At 38.9% G+C, this 14,992-nt stretch overlaps 1 protein-coding gene across 1 annotated transcript in view; it reads left to right on the top strand.

The window, feature by feature from the left end:
* Nucleotides 1-14,992, top strand: part of pcdh15b (protocadherin-related 15b) — a 226,217-nt gene that overhangs the window by 68,891 nt on the left and 142,334 nt on the right. The window contains exon 5 of the mRNA XM_083556764.1: nt 14,459-14,619. Within this exon, the coding sequence (XP_083412890.1) occupies nt 14,459-14,619 (161 nt within the window). The remainder of the gene's footprint in view (nt 1-14,458; nt 14,620-14,992) is intronic.

Below are 14,992 nucleotides of genomic sequence, written 5' to 3'. Positions count from 1 at the left end.
TCTCTCTCTCTCTCTCTCTCTCTATTTTTGTTATTTATTTTTGTTATCGTCTGTAATCATTGTTAATCTTCTGTAATAAATTATATGGCAGTTGGAACTCGAGGCTTTAGTGTAGAAGCAAAAGTTTTGGAATTGTATCCAATCAAAGACTATAAGTCAATTGAATATAATGTGTTGTACACATAAAAAGCTAATCAAGTCGCATTTTAATCAATTCTTTAATGTTTAGAATCTTGTTTATAGACATACAATCACATGTCTGTGTGCTTGACTCCACCCAGACCACCTTTTCTTTTTTTTTATCTCATTCATATGAAAACAATAGCTGATGAATGAGTCAAGAAGAAAAGAAATTGGTCCAACTATTTTGCATTTAATGGTTTCGAAAACAAACTGGTCAGGAAATTTGCAAGAATTAAACAAATAATTTGGATCCCTCCCTGGTATAGAAATCCTTCTCTCTCTATCCTGGTTGTATTTATAGGCTTGGTATAAGGTCTTTGATGGACCTCATCAAATTAGGCAGATAATAAAATAATGAAAAAAAAAAAAAAAACAACATACAAAATTAAGAACCATTTTTTATACCTAGATGTGGTATTTTTTGGTGTTAATTTTACATCATGCTTATGGTTTTACCTGTGCATAAAAGAAGTGTAAAAGTTTGGAAACACCAAAGTCTTTCTTGCTGGGGAGACACAGGTTTCTTGTGTTTATATACAACAAAGTATGTAATTTAATGCTATGAAACTATACCTTGACCAGTATACAGTATTCTACTGGTCAGTTTATATATATATATATATATATATATATATATATATATATATATATATATATATATATATATATATATATATATATATATATATACAGACATATATACATACATCTGTATATCTCATCCACCTGCGGAACACCAACGTCTGTGTGTGTATATATATATATATATATATATATATATATGATGTGGTGCGGGCCAATTCAGTGGAGCGCACCCGATTTGATATAAAGAGTTTCACTGGTTCACCTGAACCCGTTCGGCAATTTCATTGGTCAAATGTTATGGGGCTCAGTTTTTTGGCTTGAAGTTTGTGAAACCGGGAAAAACCCAGGAAAAATCCATAAATTAGCCGCTTCATTGTTTAAGCAGCGGGGTTCAAAGCGTCGGAAAAAAGTAGCGGCTTATAGTCCGAAAAATACGGTAGTATATACATGATCATGTATATATAATAAACACAATGAAAAATAAATAATATATTTTCCAAAATAAGGTATTATTAGTAAGTTGTATTATGAATAAAAATAATACATAAGTATTAAATATGAGTCTTTTAATGGTCGTAACAAATCACTGGTCAGGAATTGGGCATGAAAAAACAAACGCACTCCTGTGTCACTATTTGCTCATTTAAATTTGAGCTGGAAGGAAGAAACACAGACATAATTTATTTATTCAATTTTTTTTACTGTGCAGGCCCATGCATTTGGTACCTGGGCCACTGGGGACTTACCTGACTTGATTGAACAATTAATACCACCACTATCACGTACACGTAAACTATCAATACTATACAAAAACACAATGTAACATCGTGTGGTATTACAGAGAGAGAGAGAGAGAGAGAGAGAGAGAGAGAGAGAGAGAGAGAGAGAGAGAGAGAGAGAGAGAGGCATTTCACATATGGAGGGTGAATACCATTTTACTAAAGCAAGAAACCCAGTTAAGACTCCAAAACTCTACACTACAACCGCAACTGTGCACCCACATCATCTGGAGCAGTTCAGAATCAATATTTGTCTAATAACATCACAAAAACATTAAACATGTAAATAAAATACAACCTACTACCTAGTTATGCATACTCATAATTTGCAACTTAGATCTATTAATTTGTGCAGTGCTACACACCTTTTTTGCCAGTCAAACTTGGCTGTAACAGTTTCTATCTGACCAACCAATCAGAGGATGCAACAAATGTCTGACGCTATTCTGGGCCAGCTAGCTGGCTTGAAATCTGATTAGTTAAAGAAACAGACCCATTTATAATATTCTCTATGGTAAAAGGGCCCCGCAGTATGGATTTTGAAGGCCCTGAGCAGATTAGATTGACATGGAGGCTGAAATTGGATTGGACAACAAATCTTACATCCACATACATGTACTGGAAGCAGTGCAGCCAAGAGAAACGCTACGAAATGAAGAGAATAAACAGTTGGGAATAAATTTATACAATTTCATGGAACAAATATTAGAATTTAGGTTGTAAATGTCGGCCAGTGCTTCTGATAGTGTTTAGGCCAGCAGAGAAGGCTTTGTTGGCCCTGACCACCCGCCACTGCAGCACACACAAAAGAAATGCTATGAAATGAATAGACTATTGTAAATAATTTAATATATTTAGTATGTTCATGGACAAAAAATATATTAAAATGTAATTTAGTGATTCTGATCGAGTTTAGACCAGCAGAGAAGTCTTCGGTGGCCCTGACAACTCGCCACTGTACATATTTATTACTTCATAATATATTTATCATTTCATATTTATTCATATCCGTTTTGAGGTTTTGCCCAAGAGTGCTTTTTAATTGTATTTGAGTGCCCCATTATTGTCATCATGGTCAAGCTGATTGATTAGGCTAGCTTTCCTTGAAAGCATTTATCTTTTTCTGTATTATAACAGGTCTTTTATGCATATTGAGCCTAGCTTTCTACTCTCTTTACTCTCTCAGGTAAGAATGATTGGACAATATGAACTAACATTAAATGGTAAAAAAGCGTGCACAAAGGCTTGAGCTTGGACTGGAGGTTATTTCACATTGAGCAGTGTAATGAAGTTTTCCTGTGCAAGCAAGAAATCTCTTGCTTGTACTTTCCCATCGTTTCACAGTCATAAATGTAATCTCATCACTAGGGCTAAAACGATTCCTCCAGTAACTCAAATAATTTGAATACAAAAGTTAATCGTTGTGTTTAGTCCATTTAACTACATACAGAGCATTTTGTTTCTCAAGGACCATTATTACTGACGCACCACCTGCTAAACTCTGGAGCGCTCTGAACAGGTAAACACTGACGGCGATGCAGAATAAAAAAAATGGAGGAACTGGAAGAAAACAGCGAGGGTCAAGAAGAAGATTCAGACCAAAGGAAATTTTTAACTAAAACGTGAAAAAGACACTATACAGTGCGGTTACTGTTTTTAAAGTAATTTGAAACTGACTTTTTATATTTTTGTTTATATATCGGGGTTTCAAAAAGTACCTAAACAGTAGAATAGGGAGTGGAGCCCGTTTTTAAAGCTGGCGATAAATACACGGATTTATTTCGTGGAAAATTTCAAGCAGCTTTTCTGGAGGCAATAAAAGCACAACACGATACTGTGCGATATTTAATAAATAAATACATGAGCAAGAATAATTGAGTTTCATTAAATGAATAATTTTTAATAACCTACTCCACGTGGCCACTGCAGAGGGACGTTTGTGAACTCCCTCATTTGCATTTTGATGTAATATGGTAATTAAATGCACCAAATGGGTTTAGTTTTCTTTTTGCAATTTCAGCAATAAAAATGTACCTTTTTCTCAAAGCGAAACAAGTTACTTGTTCATTTTAAGAGACCCATCTTATTTTCTCTCACTTATTCAGTGTTGCTGTTTTAAAAAAAAGTACTTCATATCCAATTACTCAAATACTAAAATAATCAATGACCATGGTCGTAACTAATGCATAACTAATTAAATTAATTTTTTTCTATTCAGTCCGTTTTGCACTAAAATGATCCAACGACTGCTTTATTTTGTCAGTGCTGACAAGTGACAATGGATTAAACAGGATAATCCATGACTGGGTATGCATTACAACATTTTAATGCTTCATGCCGGGTGGTTGTTCACCTTCGCATCATGCATTTAAATGGTGTAAAGCACACCTTGTCATGGATTGATTATACATTTGCACATTTAGTACTTCTTTCCAGCACAGAAATTCTAATGTATATATATGCTCTACTGTTATTATGCAAATTTTATAGACGCATACAATAGAATAGCCACATATACATTACAGCATAGTGAAATTCTTTCTTCGCATATCCCAGCTTGCTCTGAAGCAGAACGCAGGGTCAGCCATGACATGGCCCCCTGGAGCACAGAGGGTTAAGGGCCTTGCACAAGGGCCCAAGATGGCCCTTCCAATCAGTAACCAAGCACCTTAACCACTGAGCTACGACTCCCTACTTCGAATTCTTTGAAAAGTTCTATTTCATTCTACATTAATTTTCTTGGCCAATTAGCAGAAGTATCTCACTGCTAATTGTATTGTGTTTATGACCAGTTGGATCTCGAATCAGTGGTGTAAGGAACGTTGAGAAAAAACTATTTTTAATAGTTTAAGAAATGTCATCTTTGTTAGCATCTTTCTTACTCAAACAGGTAAGATTAGCAGTATAGAAAGTCATTAAGTTTCCCCATGGTTTAAGCTCATTTAGTCACTCTATTTCTGTGGGGGAGCAATTCCATACACATAGACTGAGCTGAGCGCTACTATTTAGATGATGTACAATTAGTGTTCAGATGAAAGCAGCATCAATCATCTGGTATGCAATTTAAAAAGATTATAAAAAAATTAAAAAATTAAAGCCCAATTGTTAATAGGATATCCTTTAAAACAGGCTTGTGTACTAGGTGCTTGGTAAGAGCTCTGAAAATCAAGTGTCATGAATCAAGTCTATGATGAACACGCTTTGATATTCTTACAAATGACCCAGGCTGTTTCATGCAGATTTATTTCTGCTTTATTAAATTCTCGAGTATAAAACCGGTCTGAAACCAGTCAGGATATACAAATATTTATTTATTATCATAAGAATTTGGGGAAAATTGCAATCTATTAAAACAGCATTCGTTCAGTCTTCTCATAATTACAAACGATATGCATACACATTTTTTTTTTACTCATCTTACTGCTCATAAGAGATCAACCCAAATCTTCTCCAGCCCTTGATCCTAATTGCAATATTGTTGTTGTTTGTGTGTCTTCCACATCTCTGTTATTCATTTTCGTAGGCACACGTCATTAATAACACTTAAGACTTGACAGTTTTTTTCTGGTCAGAAACTCTCAGGAGAATTACACAGGGTTGCAACTTGGCAGTATGTTTAAAGGTGTTTCTGTTTCCTTCAGGCAAATCATAACTGTGAGCTTTTATTCGTTTAAGTAATCACAATTTTAGGATAAAAAAACTAACTAAATATACTGCATTTAATTAAGTTTCAAGTGCTATAGTATAGTTTGTGTAAATAAAGTAAACTAAACACGCCTTTTCCAGCCATATGTGGCGCAATTACAGTAATCCCTCACCATGGGATTCCACGCAGCAACAACCTAATATGTATACAGTACAGTATACAGAATACATGTATATCTTAAGGCTTTATAAACCGTCCTAACACTCATAAACCTTTCCTCTGATCTTAAACACTTTCAATATTCTTAAACCTCCGTAATTTCACATAAAATTCTATATGGGTACTTACCAGTGAAGATACAACTTGAAAAGAAGATGATGAATTAAGTGTGCAGTACTAATAATGATGAAGGTGATGAGGAGGAAATTAATTTACTGCATACACAAGAAGAGCTTTACAGCTCTTCTGAAAGCTTTATTTTTTACTCTAGGAAATACTAGAAATACTCGCAAAAATAATAAAATTAACTCTTAACAATACTACCAATATACCACAAAATTCCTGCGATACAGCGGAAATTTTTTTTTATATGTTTCATGTAAAAATGTGCGTTACAGTGAGACCATGAAAGCTGAACCACAATGTGGAAAGGGATTACTGTACAGTCAAGTCAAGTCAAGTTTATTTCTATAGCACTTTTCACAAGAGACATTGTCTTAAAGCAACTTTACAGAAATCAACAGTCAAGGTGAACAGTGTGTATTTATCCCTGATGAGCAGCCGTGGCGACTGTGGCAAGGAAAAACTCCCTTAGATGTTATGAGGAAGAACCCTTGAGAGGAACCAGGCTCAAAAGGGGAACCCATCCTCATTTTGGGTGACATCAAGAGTTTGATCATAAATCTTTCAACGATACAGAACACTGGAGAGAGAACTAACATGAGCACTGGAGTATAAGATTATAAGTAATGTTCTTTCTACAGTCTTATACAGTCATTATGGTTATAAAACTAGGAGCTACTGAGCTTACCATTTGTGATCATCACAGATCCAGCATCAGCTTCTCCATGCCAGAGCCTTTAGACACTCCAAATGGATCCCAGTGGGATCCAATTGGCACTGGTACGTCTCTATATGGTTTGGGATGTTTGCGAGTACGGCATCTACTTCTTCAAATGTGCAGTATATGACAATTCCCCAATTGCAACTAAGTAGGCTTCAGAACATGAAGATATGCTTTGCATGGGTTGGAGTGAAGGATCTGACCTCAAGTCTTTCTATCTATAAGTACCTGAGATTTCTCTCGCCATTTTGGCTTTCCGTCCACACTGAGACGGCATCTTCAGTCAACAAAAATGAGTACAAATCTTCACAGCCATACTCCAAACTCTACTGGAAAGCTTTCCCAGAAGAGTGGAGGTTATTATAACAGCAAATATGAGACTAGATTTGGATTAGGATGTTCAGCAAGCATATACGAGTTTCATGATCACAGTTGTAGTATATGTTTGTTTCATGTATACAGTGATGTTTTCGCTGATGCAATAACTATAGATTTATTGGTATGTTATTTTTGCTAAAAACACACAACATTTAAAGAGCATTTTTCTTTTTCCAGCAGCTCATTTAAAATGCTGTTTCATTTTATTAATTTTTTTTAGTGTTGCTGCTGCTGCTCCAAATGCAAATCCCATCTGAGCAAAACTTTGATCAAAGCCATTTAAAGGACATTCCATTTTGTCCCACTGTTATCTTCCTTTTTCCTGAGCAACATTTAATTATTTTTCGCAGCCACCTGACGCTTTTTTCGCATCGATCCAGGTGCCGCCACGAGTGGGCTAAACCCTCTCATCGATAAGATGGCATGCTAAGTCCTGCTTCTGAATCATCACCCTGCCTCGTTTGAACTTCTAAAATGTTAATCTGACTGTCAAATTTCTTGGTATTTATTTCTGTCTGCTTTCATATGAGTCACAAGTTTACACAGAAACAGCAACATATTCATAGTAAGTAAGGATGAAAAACTCAATGAGGTTGAGGTGTGATGCCTTTCTCACCAAGATGATTTTATTTATCAAAAATAAAACTAACAACTTTCCAATCAGAAGACCAATGTTTCAAACACAGAGCTAACGATTAACATTTGACTTACAACTGAGTAGTTAAGGGCCCAGCACTGGTGTTTGGGATTAAAACCCTAGATCCTTACTATCAGAAGGCCAAAGTCTTAACCACTGAACTACCACTTATCAGTTCTGGTTCCTTACCTTCAGCTAAGTCTCTACTCTTGGAGATGAGAATGCGTGTCATGAAGAGTGTCATGCTTCTAAAAAACCACAAGAACCCCTGTCTTGGATATAATTTATCACATTGTTTTCAAATTCCAAATAACCACATCTAGTGTAACATCTAATTACACATATAGTGTAATTCACAATGTCAACAATTCAACCAGTTTTATGGAGGTTCTGCTAAACAGTTATTACTCCCCTGAAAGCACAACATAGTAGAACAAACACATTAATACCAAATTGTCTTTTCTTCCTATATTATTCTTACTAAGGAATGGATAGATTTCTGGTGGGTGTACGTTCTGGTAAAATGCTAAGTAGTAAAGACTAAGAAGGAAAAAACATGCATCATTTGTAAACTGTTATTACTTGATAATGTTTGTTCTGTTGTGCTGTAAGTATTCTGTGCTCATATATTCTAAATAAGTTTTTCTGTTTATATAACCTGGAAAAAAGCAAAAACTATTATTTGATCAAGTGATCATATTGAAAGCCGAAATGCATGTAAGTTACAACTTGTTGTGATCATCAACCTACACCATTACAATTCATTAAAAACTCCCCAAAATTACATATTCATGGAGAATAGTACACTCAACATAGACAAGGTGTGTCATTTCCAAGGAAGCCCTACTTCCTGTAAGCAATCTCAGTGTAAAGAAGCTTATAAGGGATACTGTAATACTCTGGGCCTGATAAACCCATTAACGGGAACAGGTACATCCCAGATCAGGGCTTCTAGAAAAGTAGGCAATAAGGGAGGTGGTAAGTCAAACAGAGAAGATGAAGTGAAGACTTTTGGGAAGGAACGACTCTGCAGGCTTGGCTAAGCTTTGTCCTTCTGGCACATGTGTAGTGCCAGCTTGCAGAGGCATGATCTGCCACGAGGCAGCTGCCAGGGGACCTCCCAGAGGGCTGGGCACTGGTTCAGCAACAAAGTCCAGCTGTTTTGAATTGCTGAGGGACGAGGGCTTGGAACTTCTGAGGTCATGCTGTGTGTGTGTGTGTGTGTGTGTGTGTGTGTGTGTGTGTGTGTGTGTGTGTGTACGGCTGTTGGAATTAATTATAACCACAAAAGTGGCGTTCTTAATCAAGTTATTAGCTGGAACTTTTTTTTCTATCCTATATGATTTTACTATATTGTTAATTGTATTTCAATTTCAATTTAATTTTATTGCCTCTTATATAAAGCAGTGGAGGAATTATTTTTTCCTGTTGCCCGTTTGTTAATCAGTCTCAAAGTCTCGTTATGGTGTTATCACTGTAACCAGCAGATTAGATCCACACAGGGTCAAGGTCACAAACATTAAATTAGTGAAGAGGTTAAACATTTAAAGTAGTCTTCTTCTTTCAGTTTGTCATACAGAGATGGTACACAGTAATCAATCATGTTCAGCAGCTGATGATTTTCTGGCATCTAACGATCAATTCCTTTCAGTTTAAGGTTGAATGACAGGTTGAATTCTACATAATTTGTAGGATTATTGAGTTAAAATTCATCCAACCAAGGTCAAGCACATATCAAGGTCAAACGTCTGCAAAAGTTTTCCTTCTAAATTAATTCCTGTTTGAACTGAATTTTAATAGAATTTGTGGTATACAATTTTTAAACAATAGGTAATAGACCTTTTTTTGTGGTGGAATCAGAATTCTGATAGATTCCAAAGGTCTTCAGTACGGTTGAAGTCAGAGCTCTACAGCAGGCCACTTCAGATCTTCCACTCCTTCTCACATCCTCATGCAGCCTGCTTTGTACACGGAAGCATTGTCATTCTGAAACAATGACATTGACAATTCTGTTTACGGGCTTCTCGTTGAAATCAAATGAAAATTAAATGCTACCACATATATACCACCATATATATATATATTTACTAAACTTCCATCAGATTAGTTTTCTTGGATGATGAGATTTTTTTGTCATTGAAGTCTGGAGATGCCTTTCTGCTTATTTGAGTATACAGGGATCTCCAATATTTCTGTACAATATAGACCAGTTTTATTTTCAATATTTTGTTTCGAACATTTGGTTGTGTGTGTCCTTATATATGTTTGTATATGTATGTGTGTGTGTGTGTGTGTGTGTGTGTGTGTGTGTGTGTGTGTATATATATGTATGTGTATGTATAAATACATAGATAGATAGATAGATAGATAGATAGATAGATAGATAGATAGAGAGAGAGAGAGAGAGAGAGAGAGAGAGAGAGAGAGAGAGAGAGAGAGAGAGAGAGAGAGAGAATCTCACAAGTGTGAGTACACCCCTCAACAACCATTTTCTCATGGGACACTAATGTTAAAATAAACCTTGAATATATTTTAGAGTAGTCAATGTACAGCTTGTATAGCAGTATAGATGTACTGTTCTCTAAAAAGAACTCAATATACAGCCACTGTTGCAAAAATAGCTGGCAACAAAAGTGAGTACACCCTAACAGATAACAGCTGTGCGTCATTTAACCATGCAAAATAACATGTCCTAGTCATTGTGTTCATGTTTTTGTCTGCTTGGCAGCTGCTTTAAGGTGAATTCTCCCATACTGACCACTGGATGGTCAGTACATGGCACCTCATGGTAAAGACTGAAGATTTCAAAATAAGAATTATTGATCTCCACAAAGATGGCCTAGGCTATAAGAAGATAATTAAAACTCTGAAACTGAGTTATAGTACAGTGGCCATGGTCATACAGAGGTTTTCCAAGACGGGTTCCACTCGGAACAGACCTCACAAGGGTCCATCATAGAATTTGAGTCCTCATCAGGTGCATAATCTGGCTTCAAAAAACAGATGCATGAGTGCTGGCACACTGTAACAAGTCGGTTTGCATGCCCGTCATCCCAGAATGAAGCCTCTTCTGAAGCTGGCTCTTAAGTAAACCCGCAGTTTAGTAAAAAAAAAAAATTGTGAGAATGGTGATGGTAGCATCATGACCTGGCGCTGCATGAGTGCTGCTGGTACTGGGGAGCTGCAGTTCATTGAGGGAAACATAGTTTTCATTATGTACTGTGACATTCTGAAGCAGAACATGATGCCCTCTTCTCAGAAATTGGGCCGAAACGCAGTTTTCCAATATGAAAATGACTCCAAACACAATGCCTTGATGACAACTGCCTTGCTGAATGTGAAGGTGATGGAGTGGCCAAGTATGTCTCTAGACCTAAACCCTATTAAGCACCTTTGAGGCATCCTCAAGTGGAAGATGGAGAAGCACCATACAGTATGTCTAACATCTAGCAGCTCTGTGATGCCATTATGGAGGAGTAAAAGAGAATGTATGTATGTATGTATGTATACATATGTTCTAATGTTAAAATTTTTCACGAGATTTCTCAGAAGAGAGCGATGTAGTAAAAAGCATAGTAAAGGTGCTTCTGATTTCACAAAAGGCACAGTGATTTCTGTTTCACTCATCATTCTTAACCAGGAGTGTTTTATTTATTTATTTATTTATTTATTTATTTATTTATTTATTTATTTTTTAAGTTTGAGGACGATATCTAAAAGCATACTTGAAGCATCCCGGAGCAGGGTCCAATTATAAAAAAAAAAATTAAGGCCACAGATTAAATCTTATATTAACACTGGAAGTTATACGGTTATTAAGATTGTTGGCTTTTGACCAATTCTAGTAGTTGTGGCAAGCAAATTGTCAGTGTTGTTTAGTGTTCCACGCTGCTCCACTCCAGTGTTTTTCCAAGCGTGCCGCTCCAATCCAGAGTTCCACTGAGTGTGCCGCTGCGCTCCAGTGTTCCGTCAAGCACGCCGCTCCACTCCAGTGTTCCGCTGAGCGCGCCGCTCCGCTCCGCTCCTGTGCTCCGCCGAGGGTGCCGCTCCGCTTCAGTGTTCCTAAAGGTACGTTTTAGCCGCGGAAGGGACGCCTTACTGCCAAAAGGCCACAAAAAGAACGTTGTACCACCGCCAGACCGCAACAGACCATCGTCGCCAAACTCCTTCAGATGCGCCATCTTGCCTCGCGACGTCACGTCTCCAAGTCGGTCTGAAGGCGATGTCATGCCTCCAAGCTTTGCTGAAGGCGACGTTGTCCCTCCTAAAGGTCACGTCATGCCTCAAAGTTCCACGTCGCGGTTCAAGGTCCCTTCACTGGAAGCGCCGTCACGGCCCAAAGTCCCTCTGAGGATGACGCAGTCTCTCCCAGGGCGCCGTCACGTGACTAGACTTCTCCGAAGGTGACCCCACACCTCAAGGTCTCCCTAAAGGCCCAGGCCTCCCTGAAGGTGCCGTTGCGCGTCAAGGTCCCGCCGAAAGCGCCAAAGCGCTACAAAGCTCCTCCGGAAATGCCGTTGTGCTCCAGGATCCCTCAGAAGGTGGTCCCAAATTCCTCTGGAGGAGACATCACAGTCCAAAGTTCCTCCGGAAATGACGTTGTGGTCATAAGTCCCTCTGAAGGCGGTGGCGCGGCCCAAGACTTCTCCGAAGGCGCTGCCGTACTTCAAGACCCTTCCGGAACTGTCGTCGCGGCCCAAGATGCCCCGAAAATGATGTTGCAATCTCCAGTTCCTCTGAGGGCAACGCCACAGTCCCAAGCCCCTTCTGAAACGCCATCGCTCTCCAAGATCACGGTCCTAAACTCCTCCCGGGAAGACCGTCACGCTTCAAGACCACTCCGGAAGCGGCTTTGAGTTTTAGAGCCCCCTCAAAAGCACCGTTGCGCTCCAAAGTCTCTCTGAGGGCGACGTCGAGGTTAAAAGTTTTCCATAAAGCGACACTGCTGTACCAAGTTTCTCTGAGGGTGCCGTCACACCCCAGAGTTCTGCCACAGGCATCGCAAACTTCCTGAGTTCCCTCGTAGTCGCCGTGCAACACTGCGCTCCTGAGTTCTGCAGAGGGCGCCATTGTACCCCAGAGCCGGCTCCACCGGGGGCGTTGCTCTGCTTTTGATTTTCACAGAGGGCGTCGCTCTGTTCCAGACCTCCGTAGTGGTGTCACTCGGTTCCTGATCCCCGCCGAGGGTGTTGCTCCTTTCCAGACCCCTGTAGTGGTCGTCACTCAGCCTCTGATCTCCGCTAAAGGTGTCGCTCAGCCACTGTTCTCCGCCGGAAGCGTCGCTCTGCGTTTGATCTCCGCCAAGGGCGTCGCTCTGTTCCAGACCTCCGTAGTGGGCATTGCTCCGTTCCTGATCCCCGCCAAGGGCGTCGTTTAGCCTCTGATCTCCGCTGAGAACGTTGCTCCATTCCAGACCTCCGTAGTGGGTGTTGCTCCGTTCCTGTCCTCTGCCGAGGGCATCGCTCTGTTTCAGACCATCATGTTGGGGGGCGTCGCTCCGTTCCAGCCATTTGCAGAAGGTGTAGCTTTGCCTCAGATCTCTGCCGGTAGCGTCGCTTCACCTCTGGTCCTTCTCGACCTTGCCCTCTTTCTTGACGATGCGAACTGATCCTTTGACCCTGGACGGATGGCGAGGCCTTTCTTGGAGTGCCCTGGCCCACCTGATGTAGGTGGGTTTGGGTCATCAGGTGGCGCTCCTGGAGGGGGGGTAATGTCAGAGATCCACCTGCCACACCCCCCTCGGAGGTTCTCACGCTGCCTCTCTCTAAATGCCGACACCTGTCCCTGGTTACTGTTCGAGTTTCTCCCAGTGATCTTCCAGATTCCCAACTGCCAGCATTTTCTGCTGGTTCCTGCCACCTGTTCCATTCAGACGGATTACATTTACCGTACGGATTACATTCACCATACGGATTACATTCGCCGTACGGATTACCCTCGTGTACTCATACCTGCTTTACGGACTGCACTCGCTGTGTGGATTCATACGTGCTCACGGATCATACCTGCATTCAGGTTCCCACCGCATTCTGATTTCTTCCCGCGTTACAGCGCATAACTCTCCCGGACTCTTGTTTCTATACATCAATAAAGGATGACTGATTTACTCCCGCTTCCATCGCGTGGTCACTACCCTGACACAAATACTTGTAAGAAACCATTGTATTAAATACCACATATTAATTAAATAGAAATATATGTTTTTCTACCTTCCTGAACCTAAATGTTCTAACTAATCGAGCCTTAAAGCCACAGAATAGCATGATGAATAAGTATTCAACCCCAGTAAATCATTCTATATTTGTAGTGTTAAGAGTAGCAACTGAAATGGAATTATATGTCATGACTCGATACACTCCATAATGTATTTTATTCATTATATAATTATTTTGATTCTTTCTATTTTGTGCAACGTGTTTAGAACCTGACTCATGCGTCTCCAGATATTTGTTTAGCAGTAGTTTCAACTCCTGATCATTTCCCAGAGCAGGTGTATTTCTACTCTGATGGCAATTTAATTGCACACACTCTCCCTCTTTCTCTCTTACACACACACACACACACACACACACACACACACACACACACACACACACACACACACACACACATTCAACTAATTACTAGATGTCACATGAGGACAAATACTTCTACAATTATAAATTTTATGGTTTTAAATAAATCTATTTGTAGACTCAAATTACAATAGCATGAGGTGCTATTCCATTAGTGTTCAGGTTCTTCACAAAAAATGTAAATTAAGAAAAAAATTATAATAAAATAAATAAATAAATAATTATTAATCAATTAATTAATGTTTTTGAATATGAAACAAAGAACAAGTATAGACATTACACATAGGCATCTTTTTAATGAAATATTTTTTATAGTTAACACTTATATTGATCATTTAATTCATTTCAAGTTTTACATTTTCCAAAAATACATGTTATAAAAAAGCAAAAAAATATAAAAATTTTAAAACGAATACAAATATCTAGAAATAGGTTTATTTATCACATTATAATATCTGTTCATTTTGCAGAAGGGAGGTGAGGCTAATATTGCTCCAACATGATTATATCATTACTGTACATTCTTAAACCCAAAAGATGAGAATAAGCTACATGAAGTAATGAGCTACATGACGACTCTGTGTTCTTACTGTCCATTTCTGATTGGTCCAGGGACTGTCCTGATAGACAACATGCAAATCAACGGCCGGGTGGAAGGCCCGCAACGGACCATCTCCTTATCCCTGAGAGACAACTATGACCACTGGGTAATTCTGGACCCTGTCAAACAACGGCTATACCTCAACAGCACTGGGAGAGTTCTGGATCGTGATGTAAGTCAACATAATGTTGGATCATTCCGGAAACAGTGTAGTTTGTTGTCTACAGTCCCATTTATTTATAAGAAGTGTGTCTCATTTGCCATCATACACACAATAATACTCTCTCTTACCTCTTTCATAACTCGTACACTATGAAGCTGACATTTTGGTTTAATAGTGTGTGCGTGTGTGAATTACTGTGTTTAAGTGCTTAATTAAAGCTCTCCAAACAGTAGAGCAGTGATAAAGGTCATACACACATACACGCTGTATAATCAAATTTCTTCATCATGATTTATTTTTGCACAAAATGCCTTTACATTCTGCACAAGAACATGCTACTCTGAAAACAGAAAAGGGTACTGATTCTGAATATTCCGAATTA

This window comes from Silurus aristotelis, assembly GCF_946808225.1.
Source record: "Silurus aristotelis genome assembly, chromosome: 12".
Classification (NCBI taxonomy): domain Eukaryota; kingdom Metazoa; phylum Chordata; class Actinopteri; order Siluriformes; family Siluridae; genus Silurus; species Silurus aristotelis.
The sequence above is the reverse complement of the archived record's forward strand: the minus strand, read 5'-3'. Positions and strand labels throughout refer to the sequence as shown.